The sequence below is a fragment of the Anabas testudineus genome, chromosome 21, assembly GCF_900324465.2.
Source record: "Anabas testudineus chromosome 21, fAnaTes1.2, whole genome shotgun sequence".
Classification (NCBI taxonomy): domain Eukaryota; kingdom Metazoa; phylum Chordata; class Actinopteri; order Anabantiformes; family Anabantidae; genus Anabas; species Anabas testudineus.
Window position 1 is genome coordinate 13241598 of NC_046629.1, and position 24121 is coordinate 13265718.

Consider the following 24121-nt stretch of genomic DNA (forward strand, 5'->3'; position numbering starts at 1 on the left):
TGCTGTTATGGTGTTCGCTCCTCTCAGTGAAGAACTGGTAATTTCCACGATTTCAGTGGGAAAACTGTGAAAGAGAGAGAGTCAAATAGAAATAGAGAGGGAGAGAGAGAGAGAGAGAGAGAGGGAGGGAGAGGGAGAGAGAGAGAGAGAGACTGTGCGCGTTTCATCCGCCCCTATGTGCAGCACAGTCAAAGATCTGTAGCCTACTGCTGTGTTTCCACCGGACGTCCCTGGGTGACAAGTGAGGGCAGGGATCCCACTTGGTACCCAGGAACCAGACTGGCTGTTCAGACTGCCGTGGTGGCAACTGACGGGGTCTTTTACGCATAAGTAAAAGCTGAAGCCAAAAGCCACTAGAGGGGTGTCACAGCCTTCACTCAGGTTTGCTTTCACCGCAGATCAGGTTCAGTCAATCTTCGCACTACTAGTCACATTAAACCTCAATCCCAATTTGCATGTTCATAAATCTTTTGGAAAGTTTTGGGAATGAGTTGACCGGGACTCTGCTGCCACCTGCTGGCTACACACAACACTATAAGAACAAATGCCAAAGGTCTTTCACTTGTTGTGTCTCTAATCAACGTGTAATACCCCGTGTAATATTAAAAGGTGTTTGCAAACAGATGCAACATAGAAAGTCAGTCAGAAAGTAGATAAATAAAACAATAATAAAATAACTTCTTAGACCTCCCAGAAAGTTTGCGTAACTTTTTTCACATTGTTTTATTATTGTGTGTGTGTGTGTGTGTGTGTGTGTGTGTGTGTGTTTGTTAATAAACACTGCACATTAATAAAGATTGAATGGCAAAAAGAAACAGTTTTTTTTTGTACTGTACTGTATAGTTACTTTCCTTTAATCGTATCAGTGACCGAACAAAAGAGTAGGCCTATTTTTAACAATCAGCTTTACGCAATAATCCTTTAATAAATCTTTTAATTCCACATTTCATGTGTCTATATACATGTTGTGGTATCAAGTGTCAAAGTGCAGCCTGTTTCTCACAAGTGGACCCGAACGACGCGGTGTCAAACCTGCAATCTCCGGGTGTTTGCATCCATTTGCTTGTCAGATTACAGTGTCCAGAGGTTTCCCTCAGTATGGGCCTGCCTCCGACCAGGGGCGCTGTTGAGATTTGGGAAAACGGGGTTTAGTTGAGTAAAAATTGACACACGCTGTATAAAGTCAGTCACAGCCCACATGTGACAGTAAAACGCGTGGAGAGACGAGACGAACCGGGTCAGCGCGCAGCAGGTGCCAGGATGTCTCAGCAGGTAAGTGTGAAGCTGGGATGCTGTTGTTGTTGAACTTGAGTTACAGAGAGTTTGTTTCTTCTTCTTTTTTGTTTTTTTATTCTTTAACATTTTTACTGCTGCATCGTCCTCTTCTGTTTTTTTTTGTTTTTTCCTCCCCCTCCAGCTGAACAGTGAAGAAGGGACCACATTAACTGCTCCGCAAAAAGCGTCCGGGGAGCACAGAAGGTCAATGATATATGCATCCTTCAATTTTATCAATTCCATCATAGGATCTGGAATAATTGGTAAATATTCACTTCATATTTCGAGCAGCCTACAACAAATAACAGTGGCAAACAAAACCTAACGATTGATTCATAGGAATGATAAACCACAGCTAATTACGGATTTTAAACCTGCTCATTATAAAATCACCGAGGCGCTATTATTTTGCGCAACAGCCAGAATAGGTGATACAGTTCATTGCTTACACTTGTAAACCCCCCCCCCCCCCCCCCCCATATCATATGACTTGCGCCTGTCAGCCCCTATTCAGCCCCTTAACTCTTTCATCCTTAAGCATTGCTTGAGGTATTATGCATTCTTCATACTTCACTAAACATGTCTCCAGCAGCAACATGTGATTGCTGCTTTTCAGACGTCTTTCATTCCATGTAGTTCTAATCGACCTTCTTGTTTCTTGCATTAAAAGTAGATGTTGCTGTGTTTCACCGTTTCCCTTACAGTTAAATCCCCCTCTATCTTCCCAGAATGAATCATCATATTGTTCTTCAGATCAGCTGAAGACTCCCACTTCAGCTGATCTGTATATTTACCTCAGCATTTCACAGAAATTAGTATTTTGGAACAGCTGAACGCAGGTCAATGAGTTCAGCTACTACAGTTTCTCATGGTGAATGGGATCTGTCATTTTGTGTACTTTAGGCTACATCCCAAGTCTTTGTGCTCTGTGCCTTCTTGTATCTTTCATATTCCCTCCATTTTCCTCAGCTGTAGTTAAATGCTTTGTTTTTCATACCAGGCTTACCATATGCACTGAACCAGGCAGGGCTCCCCTTGGGACTTCTGCTTTTGACGCTTGTTGCGCTCATCACTGGTGGGTATATTGGAGGTGTTATTGTGAAATTAGAGAATTTAATTTATCACATAAACAAACCCAAATAACGTTAATGTTGTGTTTGTATTTCGTGGCAGACTACTCAATCATTTTATTGATTAAAGGAGGCAACATGTCCGGGACACATAGTTATCAGTCACTGGTGAAAAGCACATTTGGTTTCCCTGGATTTCTGATCTTGTCTGGACTGCAGTTCCTTTACCCTTTCATCGGTAAGTTATGTCAATCGTGCAGGTAGTTCCATCGAAAGGTAAATACCATATCATGTTACTGCTGATGTGTAATTTCCAGTGGGAGCTGAGAAATAATCCATGCTTTCTGTTTATTCTATTTATATTTTGCTTTTTTCTGTTCTATGACTTTTGATTGTTGGTTTAGATCAATGTAAAATGTATTGATGGTTCTCGTCTTTTCTTTCTCAGCTATGATTAGCTACAACATCACAATTGGAGACACACTGACCAAAGTATTTCAGAGAATACCAGGAGGTGTGCTGCATATTATTTAATCCACCTCACATAACAGCATATTATACAAAATATATCCACACTCCAAACAAGTAATGTGTGCGTTTTCATGCTTTGTGCTTGCAGTTGGTCCGGATCACATACTTGCAGAGCGTCACTTTGTGATCTTGCTTTCAACCCTGGCATTCACACTACCTCTGTCGCTTTATCGAAACATAGAGAAGCTCGGGAAGGTAAGGCTGATTGTTGCACAGTTGTCAGTGTGGTGTAGTGATTTCAAAGCTGTCCGTAAAGCATCCACGCGTGTTACCAGGTGTCCTTCCTGTCAATGGTGCTGACGCTTGCCATCCTCATCATTGCAATCATCAGAGCATCAACTCTAGGGACTCAAATGTATGGATGAGTATGCTGCTGTTTGCATGCAGCATTTTGCATGTCATGTTTTCTTTTTCTGATAACTGATTATGAATATACTTCTCTAGTCTCCCTACAGAGAATGCTTGGGTGTTTGCAAAGTGGAATGCAATTCAGGCTGTGGGTGTAATGTCGTTTGGTGAGTTTGTTAAAGAAAAATCTGCACCACAGACAGAAATAGTAGCTAAGATGACGTGCATGTTCACGTTACACATCACGATATATATTTCTCCATTTTTGGATCCAGTATTAAAGCTGTATTTAATAGTATGCTTTTTAAAGCTCAGTAAAAGTTCGGCAACTTTATGTGCCTTAAATTATAATGACATACTTTTGATGAGACCTTGTGTGTGTTATTGTGACCACCTAAATAAAGAACTATTTTTAATTAATTCTGTTCTGTATGTGAATTGGACTCTTTCCCCTGTGTGTCTCTGTAGCCTTTATATGCCACCACAACAGCTTTCTCATCTACGGTTCCCTGGACCAGCCCACACTATCTAACTGGTCTCGAGTCACCCACGGCTCAGTCGGCTCTGCACTAATAATCAGTGCTGCATTCGCTGTTGCTGGCTATAGCACCTTCACTGGCTACACACAAGGTATGAAAAAGTAGCACTGACACTAATATACATGCATGGAAACACATACCCAATTTCCTTCAAACCTATGATGCTGAATTAAATGTATACAAAGACAGAAAGCAATGATCTGCAAATCATTTCAAAACTAGTTTTGACTTTAAATAGTACAAGAATTAGAAGTAGGAATGGGCACAGAGGTTCAACACTGAGCGAAAGACTGAGGGGGCAAATAGTTTAATACCATAAAAATAACACCTCCCAACTTAAAATCACACTAAATTGCATTAAAACATTCAGGAAATTGGGAGAAATCTCTGTATGCAAGATTCAAGGCCAAAGACCAATAGTGAATGGCCATGGTGTTCACATCCTCAGGCAGCACTGCACTGTCAAACTCTCCATGCAAAGACAAGGACATATAAACAAGAGACATTGCTTCCTACTATGGCTAAAGAGAGACATCATTTTTATCAGCACACAGTTCAAAAGCCAGAATCTGGGATGGTGCATTGATGCACACAGCACAAAGCCTCCATTTTTAGATTTCTTTATGACAAATTGACAAATATATATATTTTGACTATAATCTTTACTTTTTAGGAGACATATTTGAGAACTACTGCAGAAACGATAACCTGGCAACGTTTGGCCGCTTCTGTTTCGGCCTGAGCATAATAACCACATTTCCACTGGAGTGTTTTGTTACACGAGAGGTAAGTAATACTTTCATATGCCAACCTAAGAGTTTACTAGTTAAACGTTTACATATGTGCAGGAAAGTGGTATTCTGAGGGCTTGAGCTGCAGACTCGCCTTTGTGGGGAAGTGAACAAAGAGAAAACTTGCTACTTTAGACCCAACTGCTCCTGCAGAGCTGCTCAGTGGGTAACAGGGTAACAATGTCAGCTGTGCAGGCTAGTTACTAGGCTCTCCTCAGGTGAGCTTGTCCTGCCACATCTCATCTTGGAAACAATACTAATTAGAGCTGTTCAAAATGAACGTCTTTAAATACATGCACATTTGTGGAACGTCCTTTTTCATTTCTTGTTTATCTTCTTAGGTGCTATCTAATGTTATTTGCAGTAGGGATCTTTCGAAAGCTGAACATGTGGCCATAACCTTCCTCATAGTCGCAGTTTGCACATCAATATCTTTAGCCTATGACTGCCTCGGAGTTGTTTTGGAGCTGAATGTAAGTAATATCAATCATTTGGGTCTATACCTATTTATAGACGTTAATCCAGTGTTAGTTTTATCTCACCAACATTTCCTTCTACCATTCAGGGTGTTTTGAGTGCCACACCTCTGATCTTCATCATTCCATCAGCGTGCTTCCTCAAACTTTCCTCCGGCCGCTGGTTCAAGGGTGAAAACTTGCTGCCCACCATCTTGATATCGATTGGCTTGTTTGTCATGGTCACCGGTTTGACTATGACCGGCCTCTACCCTCAAGACTGTTCACATGGCGTCGAGATGTTCTACTGTGCAGATGCCAATGTTTCAGGCACTGTACCACCAAGTTAATAAATAATAATTTGCACAGGTCCTTACACTGTATGGCAAAGAGCACATAGCCCTGACTTTACCTGCATTTAACAATGGGACGATGGCAACTATCAGTCTAACCTCACTGCCTGGTTTCAATAACAATAAAAATGTCTTAGCAGCACAACTTTGTCAATAAATGAATGTTATACCACAACAATGTGGACATGAATGTGATATATATGATATAAATTTGTATCATAAGTGGTCATGTTTATTCTGTAATTTGTCTTTTTTAGTTTGTGTTGATATTTGTGTACTTAACGCACAAAAAGTGGTCATTTCCAGCCCTTGCCACATGATGTCACTGTAGACAAATAAAAAACATTTATTAAAAGGAAGTTCAAAACAACAACGATCGCTGCTGCTTATTTTCGCAAACAAATCTGTAGACTTGCATGTGATGTTTGCCAGTCCAGAGGAATATTGAGTTGTTGCTTTGTGTTTTTCTAACCAAGACGTAAACTTGGACAGGATGTTAAAATGCCCCATCAGGATCGCGCAGGAGAGGTAAACTGGATTTGAGAGACGCCCCACTTTTTCCAGCTCAGCGTAGCGATGCGGCGGACTGGATGCACAGGGAAAAGTTGGCAGAGTTGTTTACGGTGAGAGGAAGGAAGGTGATTAGTTATGTCCGCACGTATAGTTTAGAAAGGGGGGAGAAGGGTGAACTGCACTGGAGCGGTTTGCGTAAAAATGCGCAAAACGCACAACTAACGGATTATGGATCCTGCAAAATCTAGCGTGCAACTACACTAACGTTACCTTTTTGAAGACTGATGGAAATTGAGAACTGCTTCGAAAGCCAGCTGGATTCTTGGTAAGACATGGGCACCAAATATCTTTTTTTGTAATCGTAATAATAATCATAAAAAAAAGACACAATTCACAACACAACAATTCATCAGACTGAAAAACTGATGACATCATGTGGGATTCGCCCATATTCCAGTGTGTGCGCGTTTGCATCACTTGAAAGCAGCGGCTTAGAGGAAAGCTTTCTAACATTTTGCTATGTAAAGGCTCTACCAAAAATGAATTGTGCTCTCTGTTTGTGTGTGACCAGTCCCAGGGATCTTGTTAAATCAATGAGTGTAGTCATGGATGATCGTGGATCCCAGCCCCATGCGAGGAGCTCTGGTTTGAGGTACGTACAACTGTCCTTTGAATTTTCAGCAGGCATCACCCAAGGGACCCCTTGTGTGTTTAGTTCTCATTTGTTATGTGAATGTCATTATTTATTTGTTTTTACCTCACCTGGCCTGCACATATAAAGTAATGGTTTGCACAGATGTCACCATGAATTCTTCCCCCTTATGAATTACAAGTTGTGTGGGGACATCACTTGCAGAAAGCACCAGGAACAGTTGGTAGAAGGCAAACAGCTGTTTCCTCACCCAGCTGTAAAGGCATGACCATAATGCCACGTTTGTAAGCTCACGTATGTGCCTCTTCAACTTTCAGCAGCCTTTGCTTCTGCTCAGTATATCTCAGTCGCAGTTGTTGCAGATGGTTCAACCTTTGAACTCTCCTCATTTCCTGCTTTCAGAGTTCTACTGAGAAATTGTCTTGACCATATGTAGAGGTCATGGGAAGTATTTTGCAGGCAAAACATTCTGCCTCCTCTCTCGGTGATGAGCCTGTTGATTGTTTTTTTTTTTTTTTTTTTCTCTCTTGTGGAAATCATGCACTCACTGGACTTGAAACAGATTCTATAATATACTGACTGGTCATGTCCAATAGTCAAAGGCAAACTGCTTTGACTATATGACACGATGGAATTTCCTATCGTTTTTGGTTGAGAAACTCAGAGATGATGTCAGCTGGTTGTGTCCCAGTGGTTGGAATCATTAAAAGATGTGAGTGAGTTTCCAGAGCTTTTTTTTTTTTTTTTTTTTTTTTTTACAGTCACTACTAACTCCTTTGGCATTCGTAGAAGATCTGCTGAGTTTTTCAGATTTAAATTAGAGGTGAGGTGGTGCATTCGAAGCTCAGCTAAGTTTCCAGTCCTGCCCTGTATGCTGTATTTTCCCATTTGTCAAAATAACATTCAGGCACATCAAATGTAGTTTACTAAACCTATCGCCCTCTTGGAGTGACTTGTATTCATATTTCATAAGCATTGAGTAATCTGGGCACGTAGCCACACTCCCTGGCATTGAGGAGCAGCAGACTACTTAAATCTCTGTGGTTTGACTATTACTTGGAAAAGTAGACCACACTCTTCCATAAGCTGTTGGGGCTTGAAGGAAAGCACATGCTTCTGTCTTCTCGGGGCCAGTAGACCTGCTACTTCTCAGATTTCCAAATGCAATAAAGTGTGAAGATTTCATGTGCCGCCCTCCCCCTAAATCGGTACATTCAGTACAATCAGTACAGTTCCACTAGAGCCATCCATCCATCCATTATGTTAACCACTTTTCCTGTTGAGGGCCGTGAGGCTGCTGGAGGCACTGTCATTTAGCGAGAGGCAGTAAACACGCTAGACAAGTCGCCAGTTTATCACAGGGTTGACATGCAGAGGCAGATAACCATACACATCTACACAAGTTGGCAATTTAGAGTCATCAGTTAACCTAGCTGCTTGTATTCGGACTGTGAAAGGAAGCTGATAACTTACATTTTTTCTCTTTGCAACTGTATATGCTCATCGATTCCTACCTCCTCTAACGGTGCACTGCCTGGAGCCCTGCTAATTGGACACACCTTAAACCATGATCTCACACGACTGGCTGTCTTCATGGCACAATGTGGGTTTAGTTAAGGTGTTGAGAATCCCCACAGCTGTTTCCTGACATACTGGCATTCCAAGGGAACAGCTGCTCACATGAGTCTATGGATGAAAATCAAAGCAAGGTTGTCTGGTCAGGCTAAGATACTTGAAAATCGTGGACGTGTGGAGTTGAAACACAGTGACCAAAGGGAGCACAGACAAATCACAGGGCCCCAAATAGACTGAAGCATATTACAGGATTTTCTCCTTAAAAATATGTTTTAAGACGGCACAGCTGTCATAATTCAGGGAAACGTATAATTTGGTCTTTAACATACTGTCCACAGAAGGCACAGTAAGATCATCTGTGGTCACAAGGAAGATAAAAGGTGTCATTCAAAGTTACCTCCCACTAACTATAATAATGCAAGCGGACAACCAGCATTATAGTCCTGCTAGACTGGCAATGAGCTGGTGTGTCTCACAGTGCTGAGCTGTTTTATCTCATGGATGCTTTCTGCCTCACAGGGCTAAAACAGACAAAATGGCTAACATCCCAGGACAAGGAAAGAATGGGATGTCTTTGTTGAAGCCCACTCACTGACCGTAAATACCACGGAAGACTTCACACCGGACAGTTATGAACACAGTTAGTTTGTTGGCTATTATAGTTATTTTTTATTTTATCTCTAAATAGGACAATGGGTAGACTTATAGCAGTGATGTTCTATTTAAATTTACTTGATCCTGACTGTACACTGGCTAAACAAACTGAATGTCATGGCCCCACTTTGTTTCTGTTATGCACTCTTCCAGGGCATAACAGTTGGACACCTCCCACTCTCAGCCTGTGTAACATTCACAGTGACCTAACATGAATTAGTCCTTTGTGTGTCCTCAGTGGGAACTTTTACTTATCTCCAGTGACATTCAAACATTTTATGTGACAAAGGAAGAAATTGCCTTGATTTGCCTGACCTTCATTATCAGTGTTTGTCTTGTTTATGTAAGACGTGTAAAGAAATGTCTTTGGTTGAGTTTACTGCAGATCTGACTTTGTCTATTATCCAGTCAATAAGAAATCATGATACCAATTTAAACCAATACTGGAATAATAAACTGTTAATATGGGACATTGCATTACCTTGAAATGGTTCTCTAGATGGCACTGTCTCAGTGCACGTGTTCCTATTGTGGTATCTTCCCAGGTGTTTGTGCATATGGGTACTGTAGAACTAATTCTTGTTTTTTTGCACAATAGCAGACAGGTAGTCTGATATATTGCAAAGTTTATATATTCTATTACCTTATCATCTCCTTACATACAGTGTAGCTAGCTAATGAACCATGGCATGACACGAACGAACATTTGCACTGAAGACTAGTGAAGACTAAGTAAAGGAAGCAAAACTACTTTGCAGTGAAGATCTGGTCACTTTCTGTCTCCTCCAGCTGTGGTTTATTATGTCCCATACCTCTTAGGTGCTGCATTTTGGTCTAATGTCAGAAATTGCTGTATAGAGGATCAAAAATATTTCCAAAGTTAATGAACTGCATAAACAGGATACTCGTTTCTTTCAGAGAAACATGTGAGGGAATGGTATAAAGTCCCTCCTCTGGCTGTGAAGTTGAAGGATCAGGACAGATGTGTTTGTTCTTGTGTTGGGACTGTATATGAGAAATATGTGTAACCCTAGTAATGTTGAGATGAAATGTGAAGTATTTTGTAAACTGACTATTCAGTTTACGCTATTAGCAATATTATATGTTTATGAAACTTTCCTCTTTTACTGCAAAATCACTGTGTTCACACTCACTGTAGAAACCTCAGTTCATGTGATGTTCAGAAGAGGGAAAACATGCTGGTTTGACTTCAAAAGATGCCCCACTGTAGACAATGCTGCATTGTTTTGGATGAAAGGACACAGTGTGATAGATATAATTATAACTCCAGGGTGAGATTTCACTCTCACCAAGTTTTTTTTTTATCTAAATGTTGTTCTGACTTAAAAAGTCCACTTTCAGTCAAGTCGCCAGAGTATAGAGGGATAATCACCTTATCTTTTCTGTACATGTTATTCAAACTGTATGTATCTGGAAAAGAATCCCTGCAAACAGAACTTCACTTTCTGGACATGCTTACGAAAGTTAGTGAAATTTATTTTTACATAAACAGAGAGAGAAATGCACATTGTGTTATGTGTGGAACTATTTTTTTCTGTACTGAACCAGGGTTTGTTTTGGTGTGATGTTTACAGTAAAAATATTTGAATTGCTCTGAGATAAGGTGAGGGTAATGTACCATAGCAGACCCAAGTACCCAGAGTGCAATGACATGGGGCAGTGTGTTGGGAACTGAGAGATCTCGTCCTAACATCTTAAATCTGGCTGGCAGACACACTGACCTGCTGACTTTGGCTCTGCTATAGTATTAGACACTGTACAACGTTCGATCATGACAAATGGACAGTAATTAGTATTAATGTCACAGGGTTGGTCCTTAAATATTTATTCTACTGTGTCCCTAATAGTGTTAGGGACACCCAGATAGTTTGAGTGTAGGTTTGTGCTGGAGAACACAGTGGGAAAAAGTTTTTTTGTTTTGCCTGCAATAATAAACAATAAATGTAGGAAGTAGGAAGTTCTCATAGGGTCCCTGTGCTCTTTTTCTCCCTAATCTCCTTCCGTCCCACACTGCTTATAAAGTAATGGCCTTTCCAGACCCCCTTTAAAAAGCTTGTATTTACTGTGAGTGACCTCTCACCAAATTACCAGCTGCGACTCTGACCCTGTGCTTTCCGTAGGGAGCTCACTCCACCCCCACAGCAGCGCCACCTCCTGTGTAACTTAACTCCACCCCTTCAGCCGTCTCCAGCACACGAACATCTCGATTCGACACTTAACCTTCTTATCATCTTGGTGGTATTTGTTTGTAGAATGGGCTACACATTCTTAAGTGAAAGTGAAGGGCTGCTGATAAAGGACTGGCAGTGAGCCCTTATTTCATAATGGAAAGTCGAATTTATTGCTTCCACACCGGACAGTGAGGTGTTTGCTAAACAAAGTCAAATTTTAGTCCGCAGAAAAAAGCGCTCATAAAGTAGGTTATAAGGCTGGGGAAAATGAAAATGAAGTGTTACTGGCTAAAAATGAATGCTTTGTAACATGGAAAAGCCGCAGGTTTGGTGGAGAATTTAGTTGGAAGCTTCTTGTGTAGATCACAAAAAGAAAAGGAAGCAAATATGTGTTTCCAACAAACTATCTACAAACAAGAAAAAAAATAATTAGCATTTACCTCAGGAGCTATAATTGCATTTATGTAGAAAATGATGAGGAAAAAATAATTTGCAATCCAAATTGGAGTCTCAGTAGTGTTGACACAGAAGAACCGCTTGTACTGAATATGTAAATCGTATGTTTCATACTGTTGTTTGTCACAATCTCTTATCATTGTCACTACACTAGACCGACAAGTTTTCTCACATGATTTTAGCTTGAGTCATTTCTGCATAAGTAAGGTGTGGTGTTTGAGAAATTGGCATGGCTACTAATGAAATGAAGCAAACTCAAAAGAACTACCTGATTAAATTAGGGAGTGGCAATAACTGCAAGGCTGTTTTAACGCTGTTAGGAGAGAATAATGAAGTCTTTCTGACCGCCTTTTGTTTTCTTTTTACTCAGATGATCACATCATTACTGACACTATTAGAGATTCAAAGTCAGTGATGGTTAAATGGGTAATTCAGCATATTTGAGTGTACCGTGTTGCACTTTTGAGTCCCACCCACAGGTTCATGTCAGCACAGGGAGGCGAAGCTGCTTACCTTTCTGCTCCTGACCGCAGGGGGAGTGCTACTGACACACTGTGCGCTGGCGTTTGCAGCTACTCACTGAGGATTTAGGAGAGAGGAGGAAGATTTCTGATGTCTCAGCTTGGGCGTGGGATCAAGGTGGGCCTTTTGAAACCACACGGGTACAGTTTAGTCTGTGCGACTGCTCATGGGAGATGCACTGGAGAAAGGAAATGATTTGAGCAGAGACAACCATAGGAAAAGAGGTAAGAATGTTGGCAAGGTGAGCTGAAAAGCAGGTCTGTCTCACCTGCTTTCCAGCTTGTTGGGTCTGCTGTGTTTTATGTACAACACTGTGCTGTCACCATCTTTCTCTGGCTCTGGAGAGAGCCTTGAGTTATGTTTGTGTATGAGACGAGTGCGAGCTGCCTGTGTTTTGACTTGAAGTGGTGGGTGCTGCACTGTGGCATGCTTGAGCCTGTACTTTTGAATGAACTAGCAACTGCTAGGTGGATTTTAGGAGTGTTTTTTTTTTTTTGGTGCTCGGAGCACCCAATAGTTGTGCTCACTTCTTAAGATAATTGGTGTGCTCTCTGAAAGTGTGACTGAGCAGAACACTCGTTACCCACCGTCCCCTAAAGGGCCGTTACGATGCTCAGCAGCTGCAGCACGCCACAGTAGGTATTTTACTAATTGTTCACCTTCTCCGAACCCCAGAGCAAAGTTAAAGTTCTAGCAGCGCTTTAGGCTGCTCATTGTCACGTCGTGATCACCGTCACGTTGTAATCCTGGATTTTCCCAGAGATGATTGTAATTGACTGGGTGGAAAAATACATAGAAGTGACTGCAATGTTTCTGGTAAAAGTCATACCAGCTGGAACAAGGTGTAATGGAATGTGGAGAATTTGGATATTACTCTGTTTCGCTGGTTGACTTCTCGGTTACTTTTACTTTACTATACTTTTAACTACTTATTACAAAGGAAACATGCATTTACACTATTCTTCACACTCTTTATCTCTTTATTAAAAAAAAAAAAAACATTTTGAGGTTTATTGATTGAAGATTTAGCTCAAACCTAATCAAACACATTTGAACTTTAGCAGACTTCCAGACTTTCCCCGTCTCAAGTTATCAAGCTTTTTTTTTTTTTTTAAACCAGCACTGAGGCAGAACAACAATTACATATTAATAGATAACTGTACATTTTTAATCTCAGATGAGTGGGCGACTACACTCCACTTCAACCAAAGCAGTCAGTAATGCATCACATGTTTGTTTTTTTTTAACCGTGCATATTTGAGTCTATTTGCACTACTGAAGTTCACAAGATTGTTGCATGATGAAACAACAACAAATGGCGCAATGACAAGAGGCCTGCTATTTCCTGGTAGTCTGCGATCACGTCTGTCAAGCATGTCCTCGGGTATTGAATGGGCTTGTTTGTGAGTGTCGGACCTCCCAGGGAAACCCTGTGCATGAGGCGTCAGCACAGTCAAGCTTCAACACGTCTCCTCTCATTCAGCAACACATCCTGGGCTTCTGAAAAAATACAGGCCTGAACGGCTAAACAAACCAGTCTGTGTGTCCCTGTCTGTCACCTGCTCGAGGTGTCTTGATAAAATCACCACTGACACAGCTGTATAAACTGGGCTGACCTTGAACCTGAGGCATGGCTATTGTTTATTTTTCCGTGCTACGTTATTAATTGTTTCTATTTGGACCCTCTTGGCATGTTTTCAACACTGGAAATTATGTAAGACCTGTATCAATCAAATAGATTGGCCTACAAAGATAAGCTTTCTAACATTCATTAAAAAATAAAAAAATTAAAACATAAAAAGTTTAAAGGGGGTGCAACAGAATTGTGATCTGATTGCCAAACAAACAGCCGTAGTATTGAAATCAGGACTTTGTACCCAGTAGACTCCACAGTGTACATGACTCTTGTTTTCTGGCATATGTAACAGCCCGACATGTGCAGAGAAATCATGGCGGGCACAACAAAAGTGAAGTTTGTCACCTGCAAATGCACAGCTGGAGCTGTCTGTTTGCCAGTGAAATTATACACATACACAATAATGGATGAGTTGGACACATTTGTGCCCTTTTTAAGGATTACCTATGTGTCAACCAGTTTTACTTATTTTTTTTTTTATCATCACTATCTTGCAAAAAAAACCCCAACATTTTCCAAAATATGCTAACAGTGAATGTATGGAGCTTTTCAGTGAAGTCACAACAAATAGATTATAAAATAGAGTCATTCTATCATTTATTAAACATGTGATAAACAATTGATGGTGGACAGTTTTTTTAATAACTGGTTGTATGGTCTTTGCCAGCAATAACCTCAAGCAGTGTAGCCATACATTTCCTATGGATTAGACCTGCACTACATTCAGAAGGAAATTTGGTCCATTCCTCCTCACAGAACTGCTTCAGTTCAGCCATATTCTTAGTATGTCTGGTATGAATGACTCTCTTGAGGTAATTTTACAGTATATCTGTTGGATTGGCTCTGACTGGGCCACTCCAAAGACCTAATTGTTCTTCTCCATTATCACAACTACTACTGAGCTCTAGCATTATCCTCTCGGATACCTTGATGAACTTGGGAATTGATTTTTTCCCAACCACAAAGCAGTTCAGGTCCAGAAGCAGCAAAGTAGCTCCGATGTATGTGGTTCTCCTTTTACATTGTATATAATGTTCTGTGTTCTTCCCAAACTTTTTACCTTTGTTTTATCTGGCCAAGAAGACGTTTAAATGTAGCCTCTGGCAAACCTCAGGTATGCTGCAGTTTCTACTTTTTATTTATTTATTTATTTTTGTGGACAGCAATGGCTTCCTCTGTGGTGTCTTGCCATTGATATGATGCCTGTATGGTAGAACAGAGATTTAACCAGCTCCAATGAATCCTTCGTGCCTTTAGGTACTACTTTTTTATTTATTTATTTTTTTACATCATGTAGCAGTCTGCATTACGCCTTTGAAGTGATCTTGGCTTGATGCCCATTTCTCTGGAGAGTAGTCACCAGATCAAATCTCCCTTTATAGACAGTTTGTCTAACTGTGGATGAATATCTACACTCTCTGAGATTATTCTGTAACCATTTCCTGCTACATGCAAATCAAGAACTCTTGATTGTAGGTCTCCTGAGATCCCTTTCTTTGTGAGACTTTGCTCATATCATATGCCTCTGTCATATCTGTCTAATAATCCTTTGCTAGACAAAATTGCTAAATATTTTTCTATTCTCTAGAAAAGTAGATCATATGTTGTCTGCTGTCACCAGACAACAGTTGTCATTATGTATGTGATGCAACATATATAAGTCATCAGTACAGAAATGTCACAAGATAATTTGAGTAACATCAAAAACGGCAGATTTTGTAAATTATTGTAAATAATTAGACAAATCTTAAATTCCGCTAATCTAAGCTGGGAACCTTCTTTAGCAATAGCATGCTTATATTAGTCTATGGATGCCAGATAGTTTACTTAGCACTCACTACTTTAAAAAAAAGTTAGAATAACTTAGAAGCCTTCGTGTGCATGTGTGTGTGTGTGTGTGCGCACGCTTGTTTTCATATATGTCATAGTCATAGTGTTTAACGACAGCTGCCCTTATAGCAAGTCTAATAATCCCTTGCTAGACGTGTCTCAGTGGAGCCTGTGACCTTGCATTGCTCAGATTCCTCTGTTTGAACAAGCCGTGCCCCCACGTGAGATTTTACAGGCTATAATTCAGGGCAGTGGGCCTGCAAAAACCGGTTGTTTCTACTCGCTAAATGAAGTGACACTCAAATGTTTCTGATGTTGTTGATTCCCACTGAGTGACTTGATGGCATTGCAGCACAATAGTGTGATCTTTGCAGCCTTAATGTCATCTTCAACATCAAACATTATAATTGAATCTATTTAAATTTAACTTTTTTTGTGTACCAACAGCAGGTTTTATGGTTTGCCCCCTTGCGGGAGCATTATGGCAATAGTGTATTTATCTGAAATACATCACAGATTTTCTAGGTGAAATAATGTTGGAAAATGTGGATGAATCAAATTGCTAGAGCATGAACTATATTGGCATGCGATTTTTTTGTTTTATTTTTTGCCATACCTTCTAAACCTGAAACTCTCACATCACCCATGCTTTATTAATAGTTTTCAGGAATGTAAAACCAAGTCAAACATTCAAAAACTCACTGCAAACCTGAAATATGTTTGTTATAGTTACTCACACACACAAAGAAATCCTAGCTACGATAAGCGATAACGCCACAATAAGAATGTTCACTTTACTGTGAAACTATTTTAACCATACACAAACTATAAAGTACGGTTGTGAAACGCACTTATCTGCCTCTCTGTCATATCTGTCCATTCACAGTCATTTCCTCAGACTCATGAGTAAATCTGTCCACTTGGTTGTCTTGTGACTTGTTTGCAAAGTGGACTCAAGCTCTTTCATGTCATAGCCTCGCTGCTCTCCAAAACCTGAGGAAGAAAGGATTCCTTTCATGCTGTCTAGCGCACTTTGATTTTCAATGAGATTATTGTCTGAGATAGCTGAATTAATTTTAATCACATTTTTTTTTAAATGGACAAACATGAACATAGAAACAAAATCATTCCCAGTGGCTTTAGCTGAATGTTTTTCTGGCTAATTTACACTTTCTTGTCTAACTACAGGGTGTCGACCAAAAGCAAAGCACCATCCCCACCAGGACTAAAGAAGCTAGATTCCCCAGGTTTCTCCCAGTGGTACCCAGGAAACCCTCATTTAACTATGGACCAAAAGGAGAACCTAATTGATAAAGACCTCTCTCTGGTTGTGGTTTTGCCTGACGGAGTGGAAAAGATGACCATGGTTCATGGAAGGTACAATTAGACCACTGTCTGAATCAGTATCTCACAATCATGATGTGTGAAGTTTTAACATTAATATAAAGGATAATGTTGATCATGTTCACGCGCACATATCCAAACTGATCATTTCAGTTTTACATTTAAACTACGGCTACATCACATCATGAGACTGACGTCAGATTAAGTCATCACATAAAGTTCAGCTCCATTTGGATTGAGTTAGATGGGTGGAGTAGCTGAATTAGTCATTTTAGTCTAATAAAGTACGTGGAGCATGCACACTATTTATTTATTCTCAAACTAACCCAAATTATCTCATAATTGCATACCTCGGTACAACATGATGTAAACATTATAGTTGAATACTTGCTAGGACTGCACCAACTTATCATGTGTAAGTGTATCTCTGTGTCAAATTGTTTCAGAGCAAGGTCTGCATGTCCTTCTGTGGGGCTGCTCACTCACAAAGCTGGAGCATTGCATCAACAGAGTTTACACAAGATATCGTTATCTCTCTCATAATGCACCCAGTTTATAAACATTCTTTCAGAGGTATCTTGGCCTTTTGAAAAATGACTGAGACTGATCCAATATAAAAGGATTAAGCACTGAATTCTTTACCTTCTTTTCTCCCTCTAAACCAGTACAAAGTGAGTTAATGCTTTATTTTGAGGATTACGTTAAAGGCATTGTGGTTTAACTGTATTATCATTGTCAAGAAGGCTAATGCTTCTAATGTAACTTACTGTAAATGTGCTTTGTGTGTTTTCTTTCCTACTCACTCTGCACAGCATTTAAGATTATTCTATATTCTATAACATATAACTATCCTCGAATCAAAATGTCAAATTATTTGAAAAGGAAATTTTTCATGAATTCATTATGACATCACTTAGTGTGAAATCACATGTATTTTTGCTTTATTTTCAAATTGCATTGATTAAAAATGATCTACAGGATTTGGTATTGTGTAACTTCTTCTTCACCACATTTCATTCTCTCTGTGTCTTCTACAGCAAACCCCTAATGGATCTATTAGTGACACTGTGTGCAAAGTATCACCTCAACCCTTCTAGCCACACCATAGAACTGGTCACCGCCAACAGAAACAACATCAAGCTGAAGCCCAATGCTCTCATAGGAACTTTGGATGCGGAGAAGATTATACTTAAACCCAAGGGAGAGGATAAAAGTAAGAGGACAGGTCCACAGATGCCTGAGGTACATTAAATGCATTAGATGCCATGCTGGCACATACAGTAACCATCATTATTTAATGTTTGACGTAAGCAGATTTTAAAGCACATTTGTATTCTGCAGGCAACTGTTCGAATGGTGATAAACTACAAAACGACCCAGAAAACTATTCTAAGAGTCAATCCAAGAGTTCCCCTGGCTGAACTCTTACCAGCAATATGTGAGAAATGTGAATTTGACATGGAGACCACAGTGCTATTGAGAGATGTCCGGTCACTGGCCCCTTTGGACTTGTCTAATTCGCTCAATGATTATGAAATAAGGGAGATTTATGCAAAAGACACACAAGGTAGGTACCAGCAAAAACACTCTAGCATCCAGTGTTAAACAGTACTTCATCAGCACACGCGTGAGTTGATTCTGTATAAAGCATTTAGTCTGCGCTAAATGTCCCACTTTCTGCAGGACAAAGTGCTTCCCCCGTATGTCCGGTCTCACCAAGCCATGCAGGTATTTCTGCTTTTAGACTGTGTGATTGATTTTACCAGCGCTGTCACATGTCTGTAAACTAGTTTTTCGCTTTGTTTCAGGAACTGTCACACCTGGCAAAGAGAAATATCAGAAGGAGAAAGAAAACAAAGGCCTCTTTAGCATGTTCAGAAAAAGCAAGAAGAAACCAAATGAGGTAGACGTTCTTTGGAGAAACAAATATGTTTTGTTGTTGCTCATGCTGTGTTGAGTTTTTTTCAATTTGTCAGCTATACAAAGAGGGAACTGTAGAATGTAACTTGAAAAGTTCAGAGGGAGGTTTGTTTGCATTGGTTTGCCATTGGCTGACGTGCACTGTGCTGTTTGAGAACAGTCCTCTTATCGTTTTGTGATTGGATGTTTGTTCTTAAAAGGCAACGACATCGAGTGCCCCAGCTTCTCCAGTGCTCGTTAGCAAGCCTCGACCACTCAGCATGGCGCTACCTAGCACTAATTCGTCTCCGCTTAGCTCTCCCACAATGCCCACCGATGTGCCAAAGAAGAGACGTGCACCCCAGCCCCCAATCGTGGTGTCTCAGAGCTGCACCTCTGATCTCGGCACTCGCCAGAGACTCTACTCTGAACCTAGTTTCCAGCTGGACAGTGACCAGGTGAGTGGACTGGAGATGGAGACAGCAGCTCTCAGCCCTCTGCAGAGCTAAGAACACTAATGGTAGAATGACTCCATCTCTGTTCAGCATTAATCATGTAACTTCATTAAACGTTGTGATGCAGATGGCTCGTTTAAGTCGTGGGTCCTCGGCAGAGTCTTCACTGAAGAGAACCAAACGCAAGGCTCCTCCACCCCCCACATCTCCTAGTGCTGTTGTCCAAGAAAGTGTTCCTCCAGATGATAATTTGCAAGGTTTGTTACGCTGCTGCATTGAATAACAAATATTCCCTGATGTGCTATGTTTGTAATGTGTACTTTGGCCTCTGGCAGGTCAACCTTCACAGTTTTTATTTTATTTGACTCTGGTGCCTCCTACTGGTCATTATTGAGTAGTGCGTCATATTTACTGTAACACTCATTGCTGTATAATAGACAGGGGCATGTTGTGTTATGTGGTCAGACCTGGTAGAATTATTTATCTAAATAGGTTTTATGTTTAACTGCTCTGGTGCTTCTAACATGTTCTCCATGTTACCTTTTTTGTTCATTTGTAGGTGTAGCACTCCAACTTTTACCAGTTTTTCCGGTCTGTGTTTACTCTTCTCCGTCTCCACTCTTATCCTCACGTGTTGACTTTCTTAGGACTTTACCCAGAATCACTTCATCTAACCATGCTTATTCAGATATCTGTAAGATCTGTGTAAATTGCAGATGGAGTTTACACGTTACAGTTTCTGGGAGGCCTGTTTTTGCTACATTCCTCCTCACTGTAAACTTCTGAATCCTTTGGTACTTTTCCGTGGTTTGAGTAAAACTAACATGCTTTGACACACTTTCCTGTGATTGTGTAGACCCTCGCTGGATTGTTTTGAGGGGAACTCCACCCATCCTGTATACAGAGCAATTTTAAGTAAAAACTAATTAAAACTCAACTGTTTTACATACATATTTATATCATTCTTTTTTTTTTATGTTCTTGTTTGTATTGTCTTTTTTTACCCCTAGTCCCTTCACCAGCAGCAATTCTTCCAGACTAACTTACTTACTAAGTGCTAACTCAATAGCAAGTGTAATCACAAGCATTTTTCTACCACAGTCCGCTGTACAGTATATATATATATATATTTCCGTCCTCCCATTGCACCTGTGAACATTGAGTTCACAGAGAAAGATCACTTCCTCAGTGGTTTCTCTAACAGCCCACTGTGGCTGAGTAGATATTGAGATCAGAGGCTGAGAACTTTTGTTTAAGTAGCCTTGAAATTCCTTTTGCTCTTTGCTCCTCTGTGATGTATTTCCCTGAAGTGCTAAATTAAGAACCAGACAAGGGGGAATGAGATGTGAAAGATTATTAAGTGGAATAAAAGAAGAAGTGGAAAGAGTGAAAAGGTCCTCAACTGGTCGTTTAGCAACACTAATTCTGATGCCACTTCAGGAAATGTGAATGATATTTGATTGATTAAAGGATTATAATGCCGTTTTACAGGGGCTGCATCTGCTAACACACTAGAGGAGATTATGGAGCAAGAGGAGACAACTCCCTCATTAATGTCTGCAACTGCTAGTGATACCCAGGGAGAGGACAGCACTCTCAGCATGTCAGCTGACGTGTCATTGCATTCCTCGTCCCCAGATACCGAGAGACTGAGCGTACAGTCTCTCAAGGGCAGTGGGGAAGATCAGTCTCCTGATCTGTCCTCAGATGGCAAGTACGAACTCTGGTAAAACTCTTTTTTTTTTTTTTTCATTCCTGTTTTTCATTAGCATTAGCAATACTTTTAATTATTCATGTTTGCTTGACTTTTACAGGGATCTTCAGAGCACAGTCAATACATCTGCAGCTCGCAGTGATGTAATGACAACTGCTGGCACAGGCTCATCTGATCTGGCAGATACAAGTGGGTTTGCTCTTGGATTAAAGCGGCATTCTCATATCTGTTTCAGAAATATGTTGCAAAAATAAGCGTCGCCTTAATGTGCTGAGTCAACATGTTTTGAAAGTCAACACACCTCTCTCACATAAAAAATGTGTTTTCCTTGTAGATACCGGTCCATGTCAAGTTGAAAACGTAAGCCAACAGTCAATATGTGAAGAGTCAACAGCTGAAAGTGCTAAAGGTGATTACAGTACTGTACCCAGTAGCCTCATCCAGCCTGTAATGCAGGATGCAGAAGCACAGGCCTCTGTTCAGGCAAACACTGAAACCCTCTGGGAGCAAACCGACAGGTTGGAGAGCCCAGTCGCCACCAGCACATCACGCATCACTGAAGAGGATGCTCAAGTACAAACAGATTTCACACTGGCTATGCCTCCACAACAACGCATGGACAAAGTTCCCTGTGCAGCTAATACAACGGCCCTCGAATCAGCAGGGAAGAAAGATATGGCCACTTTGACGGATGAGCTGCATTCGCCTGACCTCAAACATGCCTTATTCCACACCTCAGAGACCTCATCGTGCCAAGACTCAACACCAGGTGCCTCTGCCACAACAAAGGCGCCATCTATTTATGCAACAGACTCTGAGCCAAAGCCCAAACCTTCCAATGAGCTGACAAGGAATTACATCCCCAAGGTGGGGATGACAACATATACTATTGTGCCTCAGAAATCTCTAGAGAAACTGAGATATTTTGAAGTCGCACTGACACTGGAGGCGCCTCCTGCCGCTTCAGAGGACAGACTTAATATTGGTTCTCTTGACGTGGAGAAGAGCACATCACAGAGTGGACAGACAGAGAACTCAAGGGAAAACAATGAACTGCACTCGACTGTACCAAGGGGCGACTTCCTGACTACTACTTCTGCCGATAAAGAGACTGTTGATGGAAGTATACCTGAATCTACTCATTCCTCATTACCACCAAGTTTGCCTAAAGAAGATGACAAGATTTCATCCTCAAATAATAGTATATCTCAAGCAGGGTCACCAGCAGAGGTCAAGGAGGTAAAAATTCCACCCGCAACTAAACCTAAGCCTGGTTCTTTCCGCTTGGCGCAGCATAAAAAAACACCTGGTTATTATGTAACTTCAGCAGCAGAGAAAAGTCTTGGTGCCAGTCCTGGCTCTAGCCAGAGGGAGGCTCAAGGAAATGCAGAGAGAGCGAACTTCCCACCCCCTCCTCTTTCACCTCCTGTGCAATGTCAAGAGGAGTCGACAGGGGCCACTAACATGCAGCTGAGCCCTAAAGAGGATGACAGGAGCGGAGCCGCGGTGCGAATCACAAGGCAAAGCAGCTTGCCATGCAAAGAGCCAAGGGCAGGCTTAAGCTTGGTCAAATTAAGGAGCTTTGCAGCCCCTAGGCCCTATTCTTCTGCAACCCCGTCCCGCTTCGCCCAGGCAGTGTCCTCTGCTGTGAAAAGGAGCCAGTCCTTATCCCATGGGCCAAAGTCACCTCCCTCACCTGTTTCACCACCGCCATTCTCTCCAATTACGACCTACGCATCAGTCACAGAGTCAAAAGGAATGTCTGTTATCAAGGTGAGTTGTGAAAGGATAGCATGCTTAGAGTTAAAATAAAGATTGAAGTGGCAGTGAATACACACTGATATATTAATGCTTGAGTAGAAGAGCACTCTGCCCTGGTGATCGAAGCATTATTACGGTTTTCTTTTAAGAGTTGTATGAAAGTAGAAAGGAGTGAGTGTTTCTCCACTGGTGCTTTACTTTGAAACTAAAATCACTTTTGCCTTGAAGCTCCTTTTTGAAGCCGTCTTATTTACATTTACATTGTGGTGAGCTATTGACTTTCACAGCCATTATAACATCTTACAAGCAGCAAAATACTTACTGTAATAGTTCATGTGACCCATTGAAATGAATCAATCCCGAGTTTAATATAAACCCATTTATTATGTGTTCCCCTCAGCCCTGTAAAGGTAATAGCACTGGGCTTTCAATTTTATCCTGTTTAGTCCATTTGAAATTAAAGATCAAGAAGGTTATGCTGTATCATTACTGTTAATAATTTGTACGCTATGTAACAAAATAATAAAAGGGGGGTGGGTGGAAGTTGACACATAGAGGAGATGAGGGGCACAATCCACAGATGGTGGAAAAACAGTTCAACCACTTTCATAATTTTTAATTATTTCTGCACAGTATACCACAGAGAATAAGAAGATGGAGACTGTATACCCAGTGACCCCATGCTATCAGACTACATCAACATATATGTGTAAAAAATACATAGAGCTAAATGTTGTAGTTTGGCTTCAATTATGGTAAAACGCCATTTGTTTTTTTGTTTTTTTTAACATTACAGGACAGTGACAACCGAGAGGTGGGTAATGACAAAGGATCTACTCTACAGGGAGGAGAGGGCGAACCACCATCTTTTAGTGGGATTGCTCAAGTGGATGGAGAGAGTCATCCATAGCAGTGCCTTAAGTCCCTTGATAATATTACATCTACTGTAAGGAAAAACCAATGTATTTCAATACGACATTATATAAAGCTTAACAGGTACATGAAATATAGTTTGTTTTTCTTCTAGGAGGAGATCATCCTGTCTACTTTGAGTTCTCCAGAGCTCTCTACCCCATGACACCGAAACATGAACTTCTTTAGTTTTACCTCCTGAGGTAGTCTCCAACAGTGTACATAATATGATGTATTTTGATAATTATGAATAGCTGTATTTTGGTTTATTTTATTACTCATCATTATGTTATATTCCTGGCCTTCTCTTCTGTCTTGTGTGATAACTATCTTGCATTTAATGCAGCACTGGTGTGAATGAACAAGATTGATTATATAAATTATTAGACTGATTTCCAGAGTTGTATTATTATTATTATTGTTATCATTGGGTTTGTTCAGGAGATGTAAATCTAAATAATACTGGATTTGTAGGACGGACCAAGTCTGACCTATGGTACTCACATTCCTCTTAGATTACACATCAAATCTATATTTAAGTATTGAGTTCAGACGAAACTACATGCGGATAAACACTGGTTTGTACAGTACAGCTGTTGTTCTTGTCAGGCAGTGTTGTTATGAATAAAGCTTTTATCACAGCT

At 40.6% G+C, this 24121-nt stretch overlaps 2 protein-coding genes across 6 annotated transcripts; both read left to right on the forward strand.

The window, feature by feature from the left end:
• The first annotated feature begins 1260 nt into the window (after positions 1-1260).
• On the forward strand, positions 1261-5359 carry slc38a11 (solute carrier family 38 member 11). The gene is made up of 12 exons (XM_026375851.1): positions 1261-1272; positions 1412-1538; positions 2276-2350; positions 2449-2583; positions 2794-2859; positions 2965-3071; positions 3152-3231; positions 3321-3391; positions 3693-3854; positions 4437-4549; positions 4896-5027; positions 5120-5359. Exons 1-12 carry the CDS (start codon positions 1261-1263, stop codon positions 5357-5359), a joined length of 1320 nt encoding a protein of 439 aa, XP_026231636.1.
• A 439-nt stretch (positions 5360-5798) lies between these two features.
• On the forward strand, positions 5799-24118 carry cobll1b (cordon-bleu WH2 repeat protein-like 1b). Of its 5 annotated transcripts, none has more exons than XM_026375918.1 (14): positions 5799-6200; positions 6447-6527; positions 16581-16769; positions 17774-17978; positions 18078-18303; positions 18420-18464; positions 18545-18639; positions 18857-19093; positions 19218-19347; positions 20582-20804; positions 20905-20993; positions 21139-22577; positions 23362-23511; positions 23593-24118. In XM_026375918.1, the coding sequence occupies exons 1-13, from the start codon at positions 6160-6162 to the stop codon at positions 23473-23475; spliced, it is 3114 nt and encodes a 1037-aa protein (XP_026231703.1). In that variant the 5' UTR covers positions 5799-6159; the 3' UTR covers positions 23476-23511; positions 23593-24118. The 5 variants fall into 5 exon arrangements, with proteins under 5 accessions (XP_026231703.1, XP_026231702.1, XP_026231705.1 ...); XM_026375917.1 differs by having other exon boundaries at positions 5800-6200; positions 20582-20816; XM_026375920.1 differs by lacking the exons at positions 5799-6200; positions 6447-6527 and adding an exon at positions 11765-12150 and having other exon boundaries at positions 20582-20816.
• Positions 24119-24121: the final 3 nt, after the last annotated feature.

Coding starts and splice junctions, on each gene's coding strand:
- cobll1b (XM_026375917.1), top strand. CDS start 6,160: ATGGAAATTGAGAACTGCTTCGAAAGCCAGCTGGATTCTTG. Junction 6,201..6,446: donor GAAAGCCAGCTGGATTCTTG/GTAAGACATGGG, acceptor GTGTGTGACCAG/TCCCAGGGATCTTGTTAAAT. Junction 22,578..23,361: donor AAGGAATGTCTGTTATCAAG/GTGAGTTGTGAA, acceptor TTAACATTACAG/GACAGTGACAACCGAGAGGT.
- slc38a11 (XM_026375851.1), top strand. Junction 3,855..4,436: donor CTTCACTGGCTACACACAAG/GTATGAAAAAGT, acceptor TTTACTTTTTAG/GAGACATATTTGAGAACTAC. Junction 4,550..4,895: donor AGTGTTTTGTTACACGAGAG/GTAAGTAATACT, acceptor TTATCTTCTTAG/GTGCTATCTAATGTTATTTG.